This window comes from Trachypithecus francoisi, unplaced genomic scaffold (assembly GCF_009764315.1).
Source record: "Trachypithecus francoisi isolate TF-2019V2 unplaced genomic scaffold, Tfra_2.0 Lachesis_group6, whole genome shotgun sequence".
In the NCBI taxonomy this organism is placed as follows: domain Eukaryota; kingdom Metazoa; phylum Chordata; class Mammalia; order Primates; family Cercopithecidae; genus Trachypithecus; species Trachypithecus francoisi.
Genome location: NW_022681471.1, coordinates 23489145 through 23512519, shown reverse-complemented (window position 1 = coordinate 23512519; position 23375 = coordinate 23489145). Strand labels below are relative to the sequence as shown.

General features: G+C 41.4%; 1 protein-coding gene across 1 annotated transcript in view; it reads right to left on the bottom strand.

Annotated features, from left to right (window-relative positions):
- Nucleotides 1–17854, bottom strand: part of HPRT1 (hypoxanthine phosphoribosyltransferase 1) — a 42340-nt gene extending 24486 nt beyond the window's left edge. Inside the window, exons 1-3 of the mRNA XM_033201267.1 lie at nucleotides 17645–17854; nucleotides 4350–4456; nucleotides 2540–2723 (exon numbers count right to left, since the gene is read on the bottom strand). Of these exons, the coding sequence (XP_033057158.1) occupies nucleotides 2540–2723; nucleotides 4350–4456; nucleotides 17645–17671 (318 nt within the window). The 5' untranslated portion in view covers nucleotides 17672–17854. The remainder of the gene's footprint in view (nucleotides 1–2539; nucleotides 2724–4349; nucleotides 4457–17644) is intronic.
- Between the last annotated feature and the right edge of the window lie 5521 nt (nucleotides 17855–23375).

The following is a 23375-nucleotide window of genomic DNA, read 5'->3' as shown; positions in this document are numbered from 1 at the left end:
CCCTGGCCTCCTGTAATTCTGCTGTCTTGGCCTTCCAAAGCACTGAGATTACAGGCATGAGTCATCACCAAATCAAGAGGTATTATTAGAAGAGTTTTCTCAATTTCTACTGTTTAATAGTATATCTTCCTTGCATAGCCTTATAAATATACTAAAAAGCTTGGAATTGTACCGTTAAAACATGTGATTATTATATCATATAAAATATACCCCAATAAAGCCTTTTTAAAAAAATTAACATGTCGGCCAGGCTCGGTGGCTCAACCCTATAATCCCAGCACTTTGGGAGGCCGAGGTGGGTGGATCGCCTGAGGTCAGGGGTTCGAGACCAGCCTGACCAACAAGGTGAAACTCCGTCTCTACTAAAAATACAAAAATTACCCGGGCATGGTGGCAGGCACCTGTAGTCCCACTTACTCAGGAGGTTGAGACAGGAGAATCGCTTGAACCCGGGAGGCAGAGGTTGCAGTGAGCTACGATTGCGCCACTGCACTCCAGTCTGGGCAATGGAGCGAGACTCCATCTCAAAAAAAAAATAAATAAATAAATAAATAAAATAAAATAAAATAAAATAAAATGCCGGGCACGGTGGCTCACGCCTGTAATCCCAGCACTTTGGGAGGCCAAGGAGGGTGGATCACGAGGTCAGGAGATCAAGACCATCCCGGCTAACACAATGAAACCCCGTCTCTACTAAAAATACAAAAAATTAGCTGGGCGTGGTGGCGGGTGCCTATAGTCCCAGCTACGTGGGAGGCTGAGGCAGGAGAACGGCGTGAAACTAGGAGGCGGAGCTTGCAGTGAGCCGAGATCATGCCACTTCACTCCAGCCTGGGTGATGGAGCAAGACTCCATCTCAAAAAATAAAATAAAATAATTAATTAATTAATTAAATAAATATGTAAATAAATACTAAAAAAAGTATATCTACATAGAATTTCACATAAAATAAATTGTTTTCTATGTGAAAATTAACCCAAAAATATGCTTTGCTTATGTTTAAGATGTCATGCTTTTTATCAATTGAGGAGTTCTGCTTAATAATCCTCTAAGATCTAAAACAGGAAAAAAGTAAAAGTAGAAAATGAAATAAAATGTCAAAGTGCTTCTACCACTCAAAATTGCTCTTATAACTATAAAATGATTTTTAAAAGAAAATATTAAAGTTAAACTCCCCTAATTTTTTTGCTCGTTTTTGCTTATCTAAAATAACATTCTACACAAATCCCCAAAGATTAGTCATAACATAACAAGACTGATTAAGACTGATGGGGATGGGGAAGGAGGCTATAGAAGACCAAAAAGATAAATCATACCATGAACACACTTTGACTCTAAGCAGCAATGTATTAAAGGCTGGCCAGTTATACTTCCAGCAACTATACTGACTAGAATGAAGTCCTAGTGTAAAACATCAATTAACCAATCAATCAATAACTTTTGTTGAGTAAAAGTCTAAATTTTGTGTTTAAACAAGTCTTTAATTCAAGCAAGACTTTAACAAGTTAAAAGGAGCTTATGGGTAGGAAGTAATGTTATGATATATGGGCATAAAGGGTTTTAATGGGATAGGGAAAATGTCTATAATAATACTTAAATGGCTGCCCAATCACCTACAGGACTGATGTAAACATGGAAAAGGTCAAAAACTTGGGTCACTCAAACAGATGATTAATGGAGAGGATGAGGTTGAAGGTTAAATGTAGATAAATGGTCTTATTCTGAATAAAAATGTGAACATAAGGCGAGTTTCTACAAAGATGGACAAGACTCATTCATGAAACAGCAAAAGCTGGACATTTGTTCTAATCTTTGAAGAGTATGAAAAATTCCTATTTTAAAGGAAAACAGTAACTCACAGGAAATACCAACCCAACATAAAATCGGAAACAATAATCTAATAAAAATCAAACATCTGCACTATCAAATTATGAATGAAATTCACTTGTAAAGATCACACTGATTTTGTTTCATCCACAGTGTCAATGTTGTGATGCATTTCAATTGTGTGACACAGGCAGAGTGACTGTGGATCAAAAGTGGTTTCTGGTATACCCATACTCTCTCGGGTATACCTGCACTCCCCTTTCTTAAGTGTGTTTAAAAAAAAAAGTGGTTTCTTCAATTTGCCAATGCTCTAGCTCTCCATGTGCTTTCTAGGAAACAAGTGTTGACCCACCTTATTTGTCAAACCTAGCTCCAAAGGACTTTTGACTCGCCCCAACCAACGTAGCTCAAGAGTGGATATCTGCCACTAGTGAGTATGTATAGTGAAAACAGCATCCCAAGTCCCAACAGCAATTCCTAAAAGAAGTTTATTTAAAAAACACACACATACCTGTAAAATAAGTACATATCCTCCAAGGTGACTAGTTTAAAAAAGACAGTATTGGCTTTGATGTAAACTACTAGTGAATATGTTAGAAAAATCTCACTGTAACCAAGTGAAATGAATGCCAGTATGGTTTGCAGAGATTCAAAGAAAATATAAGAAAACCTACTGTTGCCATTAAAAAGAATCATATATAAATATACTCACACAATAGCTCTTCAGTCTGATAAAATCTACAGTCATAGGAATGGATCTATCACTATTTCTATTCAGTGCTTTGATGTAATCCAGCAGGTCAGCAAAGAATTTATAGCCCCCCTTGAGCACACAGAGGGCTACAATGTGATGGCCTCCCATCTCCTTCATCACATCTCGAGCAAGACGTTCAGTCCTACAGAAATAAAATCGGGAATTTAATAGAAAGTTTCATACATTAAACTTTATAACAAACACCTCTTAGTCATTAAACTTCCACACCAGCCTGGAAATTAGCCAGGCATGGTAGCATGTACTTGCAGTCCCAGCTACTCGAGAGGTGAGGTGGGAAAATCACTTTATTGCAGGATGTTGAGGCTGGAGTGAACTGTGATTGTGCCACTGCATTCCAGCCTGGACAACAAAGCAAGACCTTGTCTCAAAAAAATGCATTAAAAATTTTTTAAAAATCTTCCAAGTAACACATCCTTTGCCCCCATGTTTCATAAGGTAAAAAATTTGATACCTTCAAAAAACCAAGCATACCACTATCATAATTTTTTTTTAATACAAATAAAAAGAAGATATCAGTTTCACCCATTAGACCGGCAGGTTCTGATTAAATGAAATTTCTTGGATAATATACAATATTAAAACAGACTGCAGAAACTGGGCCAGTGGCTCACACCTATAATCCCAGCACTTTGGGAGGCTGAGGTGGGCCAGATCACTTGAACCCAGGAGTTCAAGACCAGCCTGGGTAACAAGGCGAACCCTGTTTCTACAAAATAAAAATAGTAGCTGGCAGTGGTGGCGCACACCTATAGTCCCAGCTACTCAGGAGGCTGAGGTGGGAGGATCGCTTGAACCCAGGAGGTTGAGACTGCAGTGAGCTGTGATCATTCTGCTGCACTCCAGCCTGGGCAACAGAGACCTTGTCTTAAAAAAAAAAAAAAAAAAAAAGAGACAAATTGTGAGGAAAAAGGCACTCTCATATAACATCAGGAGTATAAAATGATTCAATTTCTTAGAGGATATTTGGCAATACCGAAATATTCAATGAACTCTTTCCCCTTGACCAGAATTTTCACTTGAATAAAGCTGAACAAATACCAAACATGTAAAAGAATGTTTCCTCTAGTACAGTCTGTAAGAACAAGATAGTGTCTATCAATAGTGAACTGGTTAAATCAGTTATGGTATCTCCATAAGATGGAATGCTATGCAACCTTTAAAATATATTAGATAGCTCTAGATGCACTAATATTAAAAGTGTCCATAACATTTAAAACTATACTCATATGTTAAAATATAAATGTACATATGCATAGTTAGAATATTTTATAACACAAATATTTTGATATTATAATTTTAAAATAAAAACACAGAATAGCCAGACATACAAGGCAAGCATTCAATACCAGGTAAGGTTTTTCACTGTAATTGACTTAACGGAAAATTTTCAAGCTAGATGTGCATGATAATAAAAATCTGACCTTGCCTTCATGTGATTCAGCCCCAGCCCATTATCCTGTTTAGAACTGAGAAATGCAAGACTCTGGCTAGAGTTCCTTCTTCCATCTCCCTTCAATGTTTACTTTGTTCTGGTCCCTACAGAGTCCCACTATACCACAACTGATACTAAGTAATTAGTAAGGCCCTCCTCTCTTTTTTTAATAAAGAATATTTTAACAATAGAAAGCATCTATTATTTAATAAGCTGGCCTAGTTTATGTTCAAATAGCAAGTACTCAGAACAGTTGCTGACATTCGAAATTAACATAAGAAAAAGTAAAAAACCTCATTTTAAGATCTTACTTACCTGTCCATAATTAGTCCATGAGGAATAAACACCCTTTCCAAATCCTCAGCGTAATGATTAGGTATGCAAAATAAATCAAGGTCATAACCTGGTTCATCATCACTAATCTGAAAAAGAAATATAGCTGTTTCAATGAGAGCATTACGGGATACAAACATTTGATTGGATTTAGATGTTAAAAAATAACCTTAGTCTATCAGAGAAATTTGGGTATAAGATGGTATTAGTAACTGTTAACTTTGTAGGTAAGATAATGAATTATATAAGAAAACAACAGGCCAGGCACGTTGGTTCACACCTGTAATCCCAGCACTTTGGGAGGCTGAGGCAGGCAAGACTGCCTGAGCTCAGGAGTTCGAGACCAGCCTTGGCAACATGGCAAAATCCCATCTTTACTAAAAATACAAAAAACCTAGCCGGGTGTGGTGACACATGCCTGAAGTCCCAGCTACTTGGGAGGCTGAGGCAGGAGAATCACTTGAACCTGGGAGATGAAGCTTGCAGTGAGCCAAGAATAATGCACCACTTCACTCCAGCCTGGGAAACAGAGCAAGACTCTGTCTCAAAAACAAACAGACAAAAAAAACAGGCCGGGTGCGGTGGCTCAGGCCTGTAATCCCAGCACTTCGGGAGGCCGAGGCGGGCAGATCACCTGAGGTCAGGAGTTTGAGACCAGCCTGGCCAACATGGTGAACACCCCCGTCTCTACTAAAAATACAAAAATTAGCCGGGCATGGTGGCAGGCGCCTGTAAATCTCAGCTACTTGGGAAGCTGAGGCAGGAGAATCGCTTGTACCGGGGAGGCAGAGGTTGCAGTGAGCTGAGATCACGCCATTGCACTCCGGCCTGGGGGACAAGAGTGAGATTTCGTCCCAAAAAAAAAAAAAAAAGAAAAAAACAAAAACCCACCACATAACTATATGTCTTAGTCATCTTAGTCAAGAATATAGAAGTCAAGTGATATGATATGGAATTTCCTTTAGGTCACAAAGAGAAAAAGAAAAATTTTAAAGAGCTAAGACAAATGCAGCAAAATCTTAATATTTAATAATATTCTAAACATGGGTGATGATATATGGGTATTCATTATACTATTCTCTCCACTTTTGAGTATGTTTGAAAATTTAGTAAAACAAATTTTAACACACTGCAGTCTAACAAGATAAAATATCACACAGAACAGGAAAAACTGGCGTGGTGTGGTGGCTCACACTTGTAATCCCAGTGCTTTGGGTGGCTGAGACAGGAGAGTTGCTTGAGGCCAGGAGTTCGAGACCGACATGGGGAATGTAGGAAGACCCCATCCCTACAAAAAACTTTTTAAAAATTTGCCAGGCATGGTGGTGCACACCTGTTGTCCCAGCTACTCGGGAGGCTGAGGCAGAAGGAATCACTTGAGCCCAGGAGTTTGAGAATGCAGTGAGCTATGATCACAACACTGCACTCCAGCGTGGGCAACAAAGACCCTACCTCAAAAAACAAAACAAAACAAAACAAGAAAAACTGCTGGCTGATGCAGTGGCTCATGCCTGTAATCCCAGTATTTTGGGAGACCCTAGTAGGTGGATCATCTGAGGTCAGGAGTTAGAGACCAGCCTGGCCAACATGGTGAAACCCCATCTCTACTAAAAATACAAAAACTAGCCAGGCATGTGGCACGCGCCTGGGGAGGCTGAAGCAGGAGGATCACCTGAGCCCAGGAGGTGGAGGTTGCAGTGAGCTGAGATCACACCACTGCACTCCAGCCTGGGTGACACAGCAATACCCTACCTGGAAAAAGAAAAGAAAAACTGCTGTCCCCCCTACCCCAATCCCAAATCCAAACAGCCTCTCTCATCTCACAGTAGGGGGGAAAAATCACCCAAAAAAGCTAAGTGATCATTTGAAAACCCAAACTCTTAGAAGTCTAAGATTGTTACAGTGAACTCATGAAGTGCCATCATAAAAGATACTCTAATATTGTTTAAGTAGAGCCACATATTGGTTGTCTTGGTATGTCTAGCCCCTGGCATACAAAATATTTAGTAACACTGATATGGTACCTGTGATGTGAAAATGTACTATGATTACAGCTTTATAAATACTATATATGTACCTATATACAGAAAAAAAATAACAAAATCATAAAAGCAATTACCTTTGAAAGAGGAGTTACAGCAATTTTATTTACTTCTTTATTACTTTGCTATATATTCTACATTTTCTTCAATGAATATATACTACTTTTTAAAAAAAATTCAATGGTCTTTCTTATAAATTATCTTTGGCAGCATGCATTTTTATATATAGATATAAAATGTATGGGAATTTTTAACAGATACATTAAATTAAAACAAAATATACAAACAAAAAATCAGAATACAAAGATAAAAAGATTGGGAAGGGAGGGAGGGAAAAAGGAGGAAGGGTGGGTGGGTATAGAGAAATATACCAAATAATGGTAAGAAGTGGGGTCTTGACACTTTCTACACTTTTTAAAAATTCTTTAATTGAAAAAATCTTTCTCTCTTTTTTTTTTTTTTTTTTTTAGAGATGAAGTCTCCCTATGTTGCCCAGGCTGGTCTCGAACTCCTGGGATCAAGCAATCCTCCTGCCCCAGCCTCCCAAGGTGCTTGGATTACAGGTGTGAGCCACCACGCCTGGTCACTTTCTACACTTTAATATTTGCTTTTTTTTTCATTTTCAATGTCATTTTTATTAATTTATAATGCCCATTCACCATTATATTCAAAGTCTATTTGAATAAATAAACCAGAAAGAATGAAATACTCTAGCTCACGTGATATTCAACACTAAATTACCTTTCAAATCACATTCAAGAAGCTGATGATATAAGCTTTGGCAATTTCCAAGAAATACTGGTCAAACCGTAATTAAATCTCAACATATCAGTTAGTACCTATTTAGCATCCTTTTACAACCTAAGCACTGTATTAGGTGCTTAAGTACAAGCAGCTTGACTTTTAATACATTTAAAAATACATATTTAAGACTTAAAATCTTATTTATGGAATTCAGTTATATTTTGAGGTTTCCAGTGCTGAGAAGTCTGAGGTTTGTGTTGTCTCTCTTTCAGTCCCCAAAGCTCAGTTCTGAGTTCTCAGACTTTGGTGGAACTTCATGTATTGCCAGGTTGGCCCGTAATACCTGTGAGACAACTTCAGCCCCTGTGCACATGGCCAGGAGGCTGGCTTCAAACATTTTCAGGTAGGTGGACCAGGACATGCCCCTGGTCATGGCCAGGTGGGGGCGTAGTGCTACACAGCGGGCAGAAGTCAATATTGATTTGTTTTTAAACAAACATGTACTACTTTCATAAGCAGAAAAAATTTCTATTCTTGGGGGAAAAGATTATGCCAGATCCTCTAGGATTAAATGCTGATGCATCTGCTAAACCTTCACATTATATCAGAACATATTTACTATAGAAAGAATGAAAATGGGACAATTGTGTGTCACCTATATGAACATTCCAAAAATATTTTACAACAAGTAAGTATTTGATAAATTTTATGAACTGGCCGGGCGCGGTGGCTCACGCCTGTAATCCCAGCACTTTGGGAGGCTGAGGTGGGCGGATCATGAGGTCAGGAGATCGAGACCATCTTGGCCAACACGGTGAAACCCCATCTGTACTAAAAATACAAAAAATTAGCCGGGTGTGGTGGCAGCCGCCTGTAGTCCCAGCTACTTGGGAGGTTGAGGCAGGAGAATGGCATGAACCTGGGAGGCGGAGCTTGCAGTGAGCCGAGATCGCGCCACTGCACTCCAGCCTGGGTGACAGAGCGAGACTCCGTCTCAAAAAAAATAATAAAATAAAATAAAATAAGTAAAATAAATTTTATGAACTGAAATTTAGTTCAAGTTTTGGGAAAATACAAACTTTGCTAGATATTATAAAAATGATACAATAGGTATTCATTTCAGGCTCATCAGAATGTATCTGTTATCAATCACTTGACAAGAATGAAAATGCACCATTTTGTAGTGCTTTAAAATCAGCAAGATCCAGAGTACTAAAAATGACTTCTTCCTTGAAGCTTACTCACCAACTTCCTCCCAGTCACTCACTGCTTCTGCCACAAGCACAAACTAGGACCCAGCCAGAACTCCTTGAAATATACACTTGTAATGACTACTGCATCTATCAGAATGGTTCAGTGCCTGGCTACAGGTTCTGCAGATGGACTAAGAATTTCAAAAGTCTTGTTTGTTTCAAACGAAGCCAATGTGAATTCTGCCCAGAGTTCATCCCAGATATGCAGTCTAAGAATACAAACAGATCAGCAGAGATGTATTCTAAAATAGGAATTCTATCTCTGTCAATATAATAAATTGATTTCCAATCAAAATAGATTTACATACCACATTTATGTCAAGAAGTTGTTTTGTTTGTTTTATTGCATCCTAGATTTTTTTTTGGAAGATTTATTTATGGTTTACTTTAAGCATAAAAAAATGTCAATACAACTTTCCCAAAAGGCATAAACAAAAATTCATAAAACTTGCATCACTTGAGATACTTTAGGTATGAATTCACAACTTCATATATATATATATATATTTGGGTATATTGAGAGGGTTCTAATTTAAGAAATGCATAACTGGCTATAGACAGACAGTTGTCAGAACTTGGCAATGGGTACATGCAGGTTCATTATACTATGTCTACTTGTAGCTGTTCAAAATGTATCATAATACAAGGCTGGGCGAGGTGGCTCATGCCTGTAATCCCAGCATTTTGGGAGGCTAAGGCAGGAGGATTGCTTGAGGTCAGGAGTTCCAGACCAGTCTGGGCAACACAGCAAGACTCTGTCTCTAAAAAGAAAAAAATAATTTTTTACAAAATAAAAACAAAATGTATCATCAGACGAAATTAAATAAGAGGCAATTCATTAAAATGACAACTTTTCCCAGCTTGACATTTAACAAAAAGTCTAAGTCCTCTTAATTCATATTTAACGATCAAATATCAAATACTAATTCTTTTTTTTTTTTTTTGAGACAGAGTCTCGCTCTGTCGCCCAGGCTAGAGTGCAGTGGCGCGATCTCGGCTCCCTGCAAGCTCCGCCTCCTGGGTTCACACCATTCTCCTGCCTCAGCCTCCTGAGTAGTTGGGACTACAGGTGCTTGCCACCACGCCTGGCTACTTTTTTTGTATTTTTTTAGTAAAGACGGGGTTTCACCGCGTTAACCAGGATGGTCTCAATCTCCTGACCTCATAATCCACCCGCCTCGGCCTCCCGAAGTGCTGGGATTACAGGCGTGAGCCACCGTGCCTGGCCATCAAATACTAATTCTTAAATGGTAAGGACCCACTATTCAGAACCTATATCCTTATCACTAACATGCAAATATTTATTGAATACTTAGTATGTCATGCATAAAGAGAAAGTTAGATAAATTTGATACAGCTACCCTCATAGAACTTACAGTGTAGTAGATGGCATGACATATACATGAGTAACTGTGAACAGTGTTAAACTGCTATTTAAAAAAAAGACAGCTGGGCGCTGTGGCTCATGCCTGTAATCCCAGCACTTTGGGAGGCCGAGGCGAGTTGATTGCTTGAGGTCAAAAGTTCGAGACCAGCCTGGCCAACATGGTAAAACCCCGTCTCTACTAAAAATACAAAAAAAAAATTAGCCAGGCATGGTGACACAGGCCTGTAATCCCAACTACTAGGGAGGCTGAGACAGGAGAATTGCTTGAATCCAGGAGGCAGAAGCTGCAGTGAGCCGAGATCACACCACTACACTCCAGCCTGAGTGACAGAGCGAGACACTGTTTTTTTAAAAAAAAAAAAAAAAAAAAAAAAAAAGATACAGGTAAAGTGTTATGGTAGTTTAAGAGAGAACTCAAACTCTGACTCAGAAGCTTCACTTGCATGTGGACCACTGATATGAAATAATATAAATAGGTATAATAAACAGGAACTTCAGTTTTAATCATCCCAAACACCAAAACTTCCTATTAAACAGGTCCAATAAACTCACTCTCTATAAGAGCTAGACATAAATCTACTTGGTGGCCTATAATCTTATTAGCCCTTACTTGTCCCATCTGATATTAATTAACCCCATCTAATATGGATTAGTTAACAATCTAGTGGCTGCTTTGACAGGAACAGTTGGAAAGAGTTGGGGATTGCAACATAATTATACAAAAATGCATTCAGCATCTACCTTGATTAAGGCACTGTGCAACAGAATTTGCAGGAGGGCACAAGGATGATTATAAATTTACAACCCTTGAAGAGCTTATAGCTGGGTGTGGTGGCTCATGCCTGTAAATCCCAGCACTTTGGGAGGCTGAGGCAGATGGATCACCTGAGACCAGAAGTTCAAGACCAGCCTGGCCAACATGGCGAAACTCTGTCTCTACAAAAAATACAAAAATTAGCCGGGTGTGGTGGCACGCGTCTATAGTTCCAGTTATTTGGGAGGCTGAGGCAGGAGAACCGCTTAAACCTGGGAGGTGGAGGCTGCAGTGAGCCGAGAATGTGCCACTGCACTCCACTCCAGCCTAGGGGACAGAGCAAGACTCCATCTTAAAAAAAAAAAAAAAAAAAAAGAGCTTATAATCTAGTGGTAAAGGCATATATCCATAGAACTAACTGTATAGCATAATAAAGCTTATCATCTGTACCAAAATCTAATTCGACAAGCCCACAAACTTGTGATTTACCAAACACAGTTATATATACACAAAAAGTAAACCTAGAACCCAAAGTTACCCAGCACCAATGATTCTCTCCATAAGCAATATCAAGTTTAAAGCAGTGATTACATTCTACTGCCTAGATTGTAAACTGAGTAAAGGAGACCAGCACCTCTCTGCCACTGAACTAGCACAGCCTTCTAAACCAACAAGGCAACGGCAGTGCCCAACTTTCTGTATGAATATAAGTCACATCTCTTTTTTATTTGTGACTTGGTGTTGCATGTGGTCATTATCAACACTTTCTGAAAGAACTATTACCTGTTCAGGCTGCCATAACAAAGTACCATAGACTGAGTGACTTAACAGAAACTTATTTCTCACGGTTTTGGAGGCTGGGAAGTCCAAAATTAAGGTACCTGCAAGGTAAGTTTCAATCTGAGGCCTCTTCTTTGGCTTGTAGGTCTTCTAACTGTGTGCTCACACGACCTCTTCTAGTAAGCTCTCTGGTGTCTCTTCTTCTTTTTTTTTTTTTTTTTTTTGAGACAGAGTCTCGCTCTGTCACCCAGGCTGGAGTGCAGTAGCACAATCTAGGCTCACTGCAACCTCCACCTCCCAGGTTCGAGTGATTCTCGTGCCTCACCCTCCTGAGTACCTTGGATTACAGGAGCCCGCTACCACACCCAGCTAATTTTTATATTTTTAGTAGAGACAGGGTTTCACTATGTTGGCCAGGCTGGTCTCGAACTCATGACCTCATGATCCACCCACCTTGGCCTCCCAAAGTGCTGGGATTACAGGTGTGAGCCACCACGCCCGGTCTGGTGTCTTTTCTTATAAGGGCACTAACCCAATCAGACCTGGGCCTGACCCTCCTGACTTCTAACTGTAATTACCTTCCAAAGGCCCCGTCTCCAAATACCATCACACTGGGGGATTAGGACTTCAAAAAAGATATGGGGGGTGGGGGAGGACATAAATGCTCAGTCCATAACAAGCACCCAACATAAAAACGGCTAGAACAGATCACAAAAAAAGGTCCTGTATGGCTTTGGGGAAGGGCTCAACCCCAAAATATTTGAGAGCTCTGGAGGGGCCTAGAAGTGGTAAGCGAATGAAAATGTGGTTACTCTCCAGATCTGCCTTTCTCAATTATGGCCATTTCTGGCTGAACTAGAAATCAAAGGACAGGTTATTAATTACTAGCTCTAAGTTGCTTACCATTTGCCGAGACAGTTCAGAAATCTGACTGCATCTCCTCAGAGATCTGGAACACAGTTCTCAAATTCTAACTTACTTGTGATATACTTGTGAATGATAAAAATTGCTACAGGTACTTTTATTAATATGAAAGAGTATTGAGAAATTACCTTTCATTCTAACTTTTGTCTAGAATGAAAATCAATACTTTTGCTATAATCAATTACTGAAATAATTTTACTTTCCAGTAAAACTGGCATTACAAATTTTTTTTTAATTTTTAAAACTTCGTAATTTTTTGCCAGACTGATCCATGTAAGCATACAAATTCTTAATAACTATGCATGTCACATCTGTAATAATGGCCTTCACGTAAACATTTTTGTGGTTTACACATAAAATTTCTAATTACAAAGCTATATTATCTAAAATTACAGTAAGCAAAAAAATTAATCCAAGCTAAGACAATACTTGCAATATCAATTCATCATCTGTGACAAGGATTGCTTACGTCTCTTTGTGGTTAAAAAGAAAAAAAAAAAAAAGACATGTTGGCTGGATGCGGTGGCTCACACATGTAATCCCAGCACTTGGGAGGCTGAGGTGGGCAGATCACCCTGGCCTGCCCAACATGGCGAAACCCTGTCTTTACTTAAAAATACAAAAATTAGCTGGGTGTGGTGGTGGGCGCCTTTAATTCCAGCTACTCAGGAGGCTAAGGCAGGAGAATTGCTAGAACCCGGGAGGCAGAGATTGCAGTGAGCTGAGATTGCGCCACTGCACTACAGTCTGTGCAACAAAAGTGAAACTCCATCTCCAAAAAAAAAAAAAAAAAAAAAAAAAGACAATGTCGTGGGTCCAAACAAAAGTTAATGGAAGTGAGTCTAAAAACGAGCTATGTGGGCTGGGCGCAGTGGCTCACATCTGTAATTCCAGCACTTTGGGAGGCCAAAGCAGGCATATGACGAGGTCAGGAGATGGAGACCATCCTGGCCAATACGGTGAAACCCTGTCTCTACAAAAATTAGCTGGGCGTGGTGGCGCATGCCTGTAATCCCGGCTACTCGGGAGGCTGAGGCAGGAGAATCACTTGAACCAGGGAGTCGGTGGCTGGAGTGAGCCGAGATCACACCACTGTACTTCTGCCTGGCGACAGAGTGAGACTCCGTCTCAAAAAAAAAAAAAAAAAAAAAAAAAGATAAAAATGAGCTATGTGAATTAAAAGAGGTACAACAATAGATAAACCACATTTTATTTATTCCTAGTAATCAATAACATTTCCAAACTTCTGGAATGGGCAGAAATTGCTAGTTGGCATATTTTTACCTTTTATATTCAGATACATTAAAATTCATAAAAAAAAAACCCTCAAAGCAGATGATCTGCCATCTCCTTGGATAATTTGTGTTAACTCAGGATAACAAAAATCCAAAATTATGAGTTGCTGATGCAATAAGCCTAAATGTAAAAATAATTTAAGCTAATAGTAGATTCATCTTCCAATTTCATATCAGTCTTACAAATAAACTACATATATAACTTGCTTGCCTTCCCTTCTGAGGGATAAAGCTGTTATAAGAATTAAATCAGCATTACTGACTACTCAACCAAGAGAGGGAAAAATTATTACCCATTCTAGGGACATGGGCTCATAACTACTATATGTGTAAGGACATGAATTTACTCAATATTACAATTTTTCCTTTTATTAGTGTGCACAGAAGAATAGACATGCTCACTCTGGATAAAAAAATTATACTTATCAGTTATCAGAAGCACAATGCAGAAGACAGTAGTTCCCTAACAATCTGAAGTATGTGATTGAATCAGAAGTAAATTATCTCAGTAGTAGTGAATTATTGTAAATGTTAGTAATTTGGCAGCCACTGGGCAGGAAAATAAGAATTGAGGCTCAATATTGATATTAATGGTGGTGATTGACACATAAATTTTATCAAATCTACACAATATAAAATTACAGAAAGGTAGAAGAATATACTAGTACATCTTCAACATATCTTCACTACAGGGGAGTAAAATGACATAGACTAGTTACTATCTAATGAATTGCAGAAAACTAAAAGAGAACTCCAAGGCACCTCTTCTCTGCTGATCTGGTTGGTCCTTTTCCTACCTTTTGCAATACCCAGATATAAACATTGGATAGAAAACAAAGTAGACCTGTAGTATGCAGGTCACAGTGCTAAATTCACAGAAAGAAACCTCTGAACTGAAGTGCTTTATTTCTTGGTGGTCACAAAGAATAATTCTGGTTTACATCTACAGACTGATGTCAGTCTACGCCCTATTGATAACAGTGTGGCCAAGGACAAAAAAAAGTGCTCCGTTTTACCAATTCTGTAAAAAATTATGGCAGGGTAAGCTCGGCTAGGGCGGGATTACATTTCTAGGACTACCATCCCTGAAATTTAGAAGATACTATATCCACATCCAGTATATTTTACATTAATTTGCAAAAATCTAGAAGCTTTTTCTTAGCTCAAGTGTGTCCAAGTTTACCCTGGCAGTTTAAAATGACAGTTACAAGCAGCATGGGTTGTATCAGACACATTTGAGGGCCAATTTCATGTAAGTGATATTGGGCAAGTTACTTCATCTATCTGTGCCTCCAAGGTCATACTAGTCTTTATTTACCTAAAGGGTACCTGTTATGTAACTTTAGGGTGTTTACATTAGATAATGCCTGCAAAATATTCACTTCAACGCCTAAAACATAGTTAAGTATTCAATAAATATCTACTATTATCACTACTAACTTAAAAGTTTAGAGATTGTAAGAGCAGAATCTGGGGTGAGACAAACTTAGGTTCAAATCCTAGTATTGTTGGGTAATCTTGGGCAAGTTACTTAACCTCTCTGATTTGCATAATTTAAAAAATTAGTTAATATACATAATAGGGCTTAGAAGAGTATCTAGCACATAACACCATTTAAGCATTTGTTATTGCTAACATGCAAACAATTAAGGGAAGGAAATTTTTTAAAAAGGAAGAGGGATTTGCAAACTAAAAACAATGAGTATCTTATGTTCAAAGAAAACTAACAAACAGCCAGCTCTAGCAATACTTAAATTCACTGTATACTGGGGCAGGCATCACACCCCAAAGCTAAAAGCATCTACCTAGGCCAGGCATGGTGGCTCATGCCTGTAATCCCAGCACTTTGGGAAGCAGAGGCAGGCAGATAGCTTGAAATCAGGAGTTTGAGACCAGCCTGGACAACATGGCAAAACACCATCTCTACAAAAAATACAAATATTAGGCTGGGCGCGGTGGCTCACACCTGTAATCCCAGCACTTTGGGAGGCCGAGGCAGGTGGATCACCTGAGATCAGGAGTTCGAGACTAGCCTGGCCAACATGGTGAAACCTCGTCTCTATTAAAAATACAAAAAATTAGCCAGGCATGGTGGCGGGCACCTGTAATCCCAGCTACTCAGGAGGATGAGGCAGGAGAATCGCTTGAACCCGGGAGGCAGAGGTTGTAGTGAGCCAAGATCAAGCCACTGCACTCCAGCCTGGGCAACAAGAGCGAAACTCCATCTCAAAAAAATAAAAATAAAAATAAATAAATAAATAAAATAAAATACAAATATTAACCAGGGATGGTGGTGCGCACCTGTAGTCCCAGCTTCTCGGGAGGCTGAAGTGGGAGAATCCCCTGAGCCCGGGGAGAATCACCTGAGCCCAGGAAGTCGAGGCTACAGTGAGCAGTGATTGTGCCACTGCACTCCATCCTGGGTGACAGAGTGAGACCCTGTCTCAAAAAAAAGGAAATTGGCAGAATTAAGTAAGTTGATGCTTAGAGACGAAAAATCAACATTTTTTCCTCAGCAACTGAATAAAAACAACTGCCACTACCATTTTTTTGAGTACCTATTATTAGCCTAGTTTTTAACTGGTATTACTCCAGAGAGAGCTAGGTTCGAGTCAGAGCTCCTTCCCTTAATAACTGTATGACCTACAGTATGTCTGTTAGCCTCTCTGAGGCTTCAAAGGTTCCTCATCTGTAAAATGGTAATAATCATACCATTGCTACAGGACTGTTTTGAAGACTAATTAGGACTATGTATGTATACATGATGATGGCTATTACTACTATTCCCAGCCAGGGACCATGCAAGGGTTGTTTATTCACATAGACTGTCTTATAATCCTCTCAATAACTCCAGGAGGTAGCCAGCACCTCAGATATACATCAAATGACTTAAGCCCAGAGAGGTGAAGTAAGTTGCCCACAGCCACACAACTAGTAAATAGCCCAAACAAGCTGGATTCCCAGTCAGACTCCGTTAATAGCACTGCTCTTTACCTTAAGTCATTACAACGCCTAATATGAAATAGAATCGCTTCTTTCTTAGGGCTCAAGTGGGTAATCATTTAATGTATTCATTCAACAAACCATCATCGAGGACCTCTTACAAGCCAAGTACTGTGCTATGTGCTAGAGTTACAGTGGTGATTCCTGCCCTTAAAAAGTTTTAGTAGAAGAAACAATCAACAGGTAACCAGGTCATTGCCAAAACAACAAAAATAATCATAATAAAGCAGGTTAAAGCATTTAACTGGCAGGGGTTTTGACTACTTTAGCAAGCATGATCAGAACGGTTGGGGAGGGTGGCCAGCAGCTTGGCCGGTTCAACAAACAAGAAAAAACCAGTGAGGGTGGAGCCAAGATACCAGAGGCTGATTACAGTTAAGAATGTTCTTGAAGGTAAGGACCAGATTCTCATTTTCTATATCCTGGGGCATTGGTCAGCCTGGAATCCGGATTCCAGTACACGTGAATTTTGGCTTGAAATGACCTAATGCCTTTTCCCTAGTTCCTTCGTGTGTCAAATACGCATGGTTACCGCTACCAGAGCTGTAGTGGGGCTTCAATGAGGCCATGCGCATCTCCATAAAGATGAACTACAGTGTGTGCAAAACTAAAGGCAAAGCCCGGTCCCCACACGCCCTCCCAGGTGGTCGCTTTCCGTGCCGAGGCCCCTCCAGGGGCGCCTCCGAGAACCTCACCATCGCACCCCAAACTTCCACGGAAGGGCCTCTCCTGTGAAAGCCCCCACGCCCCCACCCCGCGCCATCATTCCCGAATCTGCCCTCGGCCCCTCCCCGCAGCACGCTCGCAGGCGGCACATGTCAACCAAAACGCCATTTCCACCTTCTCTTCCCACACGCAGCCCTCTTTTCCCAGGGCTCCCCCGAGGAGGGACCCACCCCAAACCCCGCCATTCCATCCTCCCTGCCGCCCTCGCGTGACGTGAAGCCGAACCCGGGAAACTGTGGCCGCCCCCGCCTCCGTGGTTCCCTGGGCCCGGCCGCCCGAGCCCGCACTGCGGACCCCACGCCTCAGGGCCCGGCCGCCACCTGCCGCGTGGGCCCGAACCGGCCAGGGCCGGCGGGCCGAGCTGCTCACCACGACGCCAGGGCTGCGGGTCGCCATAACGGAGCCGGCCGGCGCGCGGGCTGACTGCTCAGGAGGAGGAAGCCGGTGGCGGAGCAGAGGAGGTGCAGGCGCAGCAAGAGGCGGCGCCGCGCGGGAAAGCCTAGAGGTTCGCCCGAGGGCTCGTCGCAGCCGCTTCAAGCTGAGGAGAAGCAGGCCCCGCCCTCGCCCCGCCCAGCCCAGCCCCGCAGGCCCCGCCCCCGGCCCCGCCGGCCCCGCCCACGCGCCTACGCCAGCGCCTACCCGTTTGTAGGCTCCCTAGGTAGCCGTGGGAATTTTCTCCCAGAAGAAGCGGAGGCTCCCCCAGCGAAGCCCCCTTCCCTCCCCACTCAGTCTCCTATTCAGAAGGCTCCCAGATTCCCAAACCTACCGCCGTCCGCGTTGCTTCATGGCGGCCATAAACCGGGCGCCGGTTCTTCGGGTTCCAGTCACCGCGTGACTTTTTGGACCAGACATCCCATTCCCAAGAACTTGCACTACCTGTGGCTTCCATTTTCCTGACTCTTGGCCCAGTGCTTCCCCAAACTCTTAACTGGTTGTGACAGTTGAGACCTAGAGCCCTAGTCACCCATATCAGGGTACACATTTGAGAGGACACTTAACTGCTCTGTAGCTTTGTACAAATCAGACTCTGAGCCTCTATTTTTGCCTCACTAAAATGAGTATATTGGCCGGGCACGGTGGCTCACGCCTGTAATCCCAGCACTTTGGGAGGCCGAGGCAGGTGGATCACCTGAGGTCAGGAGTATGAGACCAGCCTGGCCAACATGGCGAAACCCCATCTCTACTAAAAATACAAAAATTAGCTGGGCGAGGAGGCGGGCGCCTGTAATCCCAGCTACTCGGGAGGCTGAGGCAGGAGAATCACTTGAACCCGGTAGGCGGAGGTCGCAGTGAGCCGAGATTGCGCCACTGCACTTCAGCCTCCGCGACAGAATGAGACTCCGTCTCAAAAATAAACAAATAAAAATAAAAATAAATTTAAAATAAATAAAAATTAAAAATAAAATGAGCATATTAACAATACATAAACAGGATCATTTTGAGTATTAGAGGAATATAGGTATGCGTGTGTGTATGTATATATATATATGCACTTAGGACAGTACACAGTCAGCAAATTGGAACTACTGCTACTACTACTGATCTTTATTTTTGCCTACACAATTTCCTATATTGAATCTGAAAACAAAAATATGTTCCCCTGCTAATTAATTCTCAGATAGGTCAGGTAAGCAAGCAACCGTTGCTCCAGCAACACCATTTCTTATATACTCAACCCTATAGCTCCAGCATCCACCACAGTACCCAGCACATAGTCGGTGGCCTCCCTCTTATTAAGGACGCTGAGGGGGATGTGATGGCAGGAGATTTGTAAAACTAGGCAAGTCATCGAGCTTCTCTGGACCTCAGTCTCTTCATCTAAAAAATGAGAATAATAAGCCTTGGTAACATGGTGAGACTCAGTCTCCACAGAAATGAAAAATTAGCTGGGCCTGGTGGCCATGTGCCTGTAGCCCCAGCTACTCGGGAGGCTGACGTGGGAGGATGGCTTGAGCCCAGAAGGTCGAGGCTGCAGTGAGCCAAGATCGTGCCACTGCACTCCAGCCTGGGCAACAGAGAAATACCCTGTCTCAAAAAAAAAAAAAAAAAAAGAGAGAGAGAGAATAATAACTACTGCCATGAATAGTTTTACGAGAATTGTAAAAATCTTTATGTAAAGTATCTCATATGGTATTTGCCACATAATAGGTGCTCAAGAAACAGTAGCTGTTACAATTTTAGCATGTATGAGTTTGTGAAGTCCATACTTCCCTACTTTCCCTGCCTTCCCTCTTTATCCTGGAGAGGCAGGAGGCTGTAATGGAAAAGGTGCATATGGGCTTTGGACTGAGTTCAAATCCTGGGTTCCCCACTAACTACTATAGCACTATGACTTTGGGCAAGATCCTTGGTCGCTGCGTGCTTGGTTTCTTATATGTCAAATGAGGTTAATATCTTTGTCACAGAGTGTGGTGAAGATTGAACAAAATAATATATGCAAAAGTGCCTAGCATAGAGCTTGGCTCAATACATGATGATACCAATGTTATGTGTTCCACAATAATTTTGCCTTAAACAGTTCTTCACTTTCTTCTAGCCTCAAAGACTTTTTTTTTTGTTTGTTTTGAGATGGAGTCTTGCTCTGCTGCCCAGGCTGGAGTGCAGTTGCATGTTCTCAGCTCACTGCAACCTCCACCTCCCAGGTTCAAGCAATTCTCTTGCCTCAGCTTCCCGAGTAGCTGGGACTACAGGCGTGTGCCACCAGACCTGGCTAACGTTTGTATTTTTAGTAGAATATGGGGTTTCACCATGTTGGCTAGGCTGGTCTCGAACCCCTGACCTCAGGTGATCCGCCCATCTTGGCTTCCCAAATTGGTGGGATTACAGATGTGAGCCACCATGCCCAGCCTGCCTCTAAGACTTCTTATCCATTACCCTGTTGATGGACATTTGGGCAGTTTCCAGGTTCGGGCTATTAGAAATAATGCTACTATGAACATTTTGTACATATCTTTTGGTGAATATATGAATGTATTTCTATTTGGCATAGAACTTGAAAATCATATTAGAACATTTTCCTTACCCTTTTAACAAACATTGTGTTCTACCAAGAAGTTAATTCAGAGAACTTCCAGTTATATATTCGGCCCCTGACACACGTGGACTCAGCTACTCAAATTTGTTTCTAAATTAGGTACCCAACAATTCAGAATCCTTCCAGCTTGCCTCTGGCTTGCAGTTCCTTTCTCCAAACCCTGCAGTACCAGATACTCCTGTATTTTAACAGTGGATTTGAAACAAATAATGATAGCCAGATGATTGTACAGACAAAGAAACAGTACTGTTCTTTCAATCTTGTCGTTCCATGTGACAATTTGGACTTTTTTTTGTATTTAAAATGGAAAACAGCAAACACTGCAATCTGCAAGATGTAAGACTTTTTCTTGGTAAGTGAAAATCTGGTTCACATATGAAATGGTTTACTGAATTTGGACACTATATTTAAAGTGGAAATGTATTCTTTTAAAATATTGTTTTCCCACTACAGACAAAAGCAAGAAAATAATTATTCCTAATTATTATATGATTATTACTGAAAACAATTTTGTCATAGAGGTGAAAACTGTTAAAAAATTATCTACTCTGGACATCCTATATGCTAGGTATGTCACTGTTCTTTACTGGAATATCTGCATGCAGGAAGAAATAAGGAAAGCATGAGTGTAACCTAAGATTCCTCTTCCCGATGCCTTTCCAGAAACAATTTTTTTTTTTTTTTTTTTTCTGAGACGGAGTCTAGCTCTGTCACACAGGCTGGAGTCCAGTGGTGTGATCTCAGCTCACTGCAACCTCTGCCTTCCGGGTTCAAGCAATTCTCCTTTCTCAGCGTCCCAAGTAGCTGGGACTACAGTTGCATGCCACCACGCCCGGCTAATTTTTGTATCTTTAGTAGAGACAGGGTTTCACCATATTGGTCAGGCTAGTCTCGAACTCCTGACCTCAGGTGATCTGCCTGCCTTGGCCTCCCAAAGTGCTGGAATTACAGGCATGAACCACTGCACCTGGCCAGAAACAATTTTGTAATCGACTTGTTTGAACACAATTATGAATTATTTGTGTGCCACAACCAAGTCTAACTATATTTCTTCTCTAGAAATTTATTTATTAAGATGTCTGTTTTTAACCATGGTGCTGTTCTCCTCCAAAATTTGTATTTCTATGAAGAAAATCATCACAGAAATATTTATACTAAATGTTTAATTTTTTAATGAGTTAATAATGGTTTTCTCAATAATGTCAGATGTTTCACTTTCATCAGAATAGCTTTCCATAAGCTTTACTTTTCTTTTTCTTTTTTCTTTTTTTTTTTTGATACGGAGTCTCACTCCATCGCCCAGGTTGGAGTGCAGTGGTGTGATCTCGGCTCACTGCAAGCTCTGCCTCCTGGGTTCACGCCATTCTCCTGCCTCAGCCTCCTGAGTAGCTGGGACTACAGGTGCCTGCCACCACGCCTGGCTGATTTCTTTTGTATTTAGTAGACACGGGGTTTCATCGGGTTAGCCAGAATGGTCTTGATCTCCTGACCTCAGGTGATCTGCCTGCCTCGGCCTCCCAAAATGCTGGGATTACAGACATGAGCCACCGTGCCTGGCCTCCATAAACTTTACTTTTATTCCATAAATGGGGTGTAAAATTGAACCATAATTGGAATTAACCAACATGATGGTTTTTTCTTTTTTCTTTCTTTTTTTTTTTTTTGAGACAAAGTCTCACCCTGTCACCCAGGCTGGAGTGCAATGGCACGATCTTGGTTCACAGCCACCTCCACCTCCCGAGTCCAAGCAATTCTCCTGCCTCAGCCTCCTGAGTAGCTGGAATTACAGGTGCGTGCCACCACATCGGGCAATTTTTGTATTTTCAGTAGAGATGGGGTTTCACCGTGTTGGCCAGGCTGGTCTTGAACTCCTGACCTCGTGATCTGCCTGCCTCGGCCTCCCAAAGTGCTGGGATTATAGGCGTGAGCCACCACGCCTGGCCGTGATGGTTAATTTTATGTGTCAACTTGGCCCATATATTTGGTCAAACATTCTTCTGGATGTTTCTGTGAAGGTGTTTTTTGTATGAGATTAATATTTAAATCGGTGGATTTTGAGTAAAGCATGTCACCCTCCATAACGTGAGTGCGCCTCATCAGCTAAAGGTTTTAATAGAACAAACACTGACCTCCCCTGATCAAGAATGCTCCCCTGATCAAGAAGGCATTCTCCAGCACATTGCCTTTGGATTGGAACTGCAACTCCTCCCTGAGTTTTCAGACTGCAGGCCCACACCATCAGATTTTGGACTCAGCAAGCCTCCACAATTGCGTGAGCCAATTCCTTAAAATAAATGAATCTCTCCCAACCCCACATATAGATATATAGATAGATCAAGATAGATCTAGGTACATCCTGTTGCTTCTGTTTTTGTGGAGAACCCCGACTAATACAACTGATTTTCTATTGGAACCATCTAAAGATAGTGAAGTTCTGCTAATAGAGCTACTCATTACAAGTAGTGCTTCACTTTTTGTCATGTACAAGGCAACATAAAATGGAAAATGAGCCAATGAATTTTGATCTAAATAAGTCATTTGATCTAAACAAAAGTTCTTCACAGAGCAGTATGTAAATACCTCTCTGCGGCTGTACCTCGTCAAATCATCTTTGGCCACAGTCTTAAAATAACTACAAACTGGCCTGGCATGGTGGCTCACGCCTGTAATCCCAGCACTTTGGGAGGCCAAGGCAGGTGAATCACGAGGTCAGGAGTTGGAGACCAGCCTGGCCAACATGGTGAAACCCCATCTCTACTAAAAATACAAAAAATTAGCTGGGCATGGTGGCAGGCACCTGTAATCCCAGGTACTTGGGAGGCTGGGGCAGGAGAATCGCTTGAATCTGGGAGGCAGAGGTTGCAGTGAGCTGGGATCGTGCCACTGCACTCCAGCCTGGCGACAGTAGGAGACTCTGTCTCAAAAAAACAAAACAAACAAACAATAACAACAAAAAACAACGAACTACAAACCTTTGAGGTAGATGCTGATGCTTTCTCTGCAGATTTATGTCTTCCGATTTTCATGTGGTCAGTGACATCATTGTGCCCTGTGAGTGGTTGATAA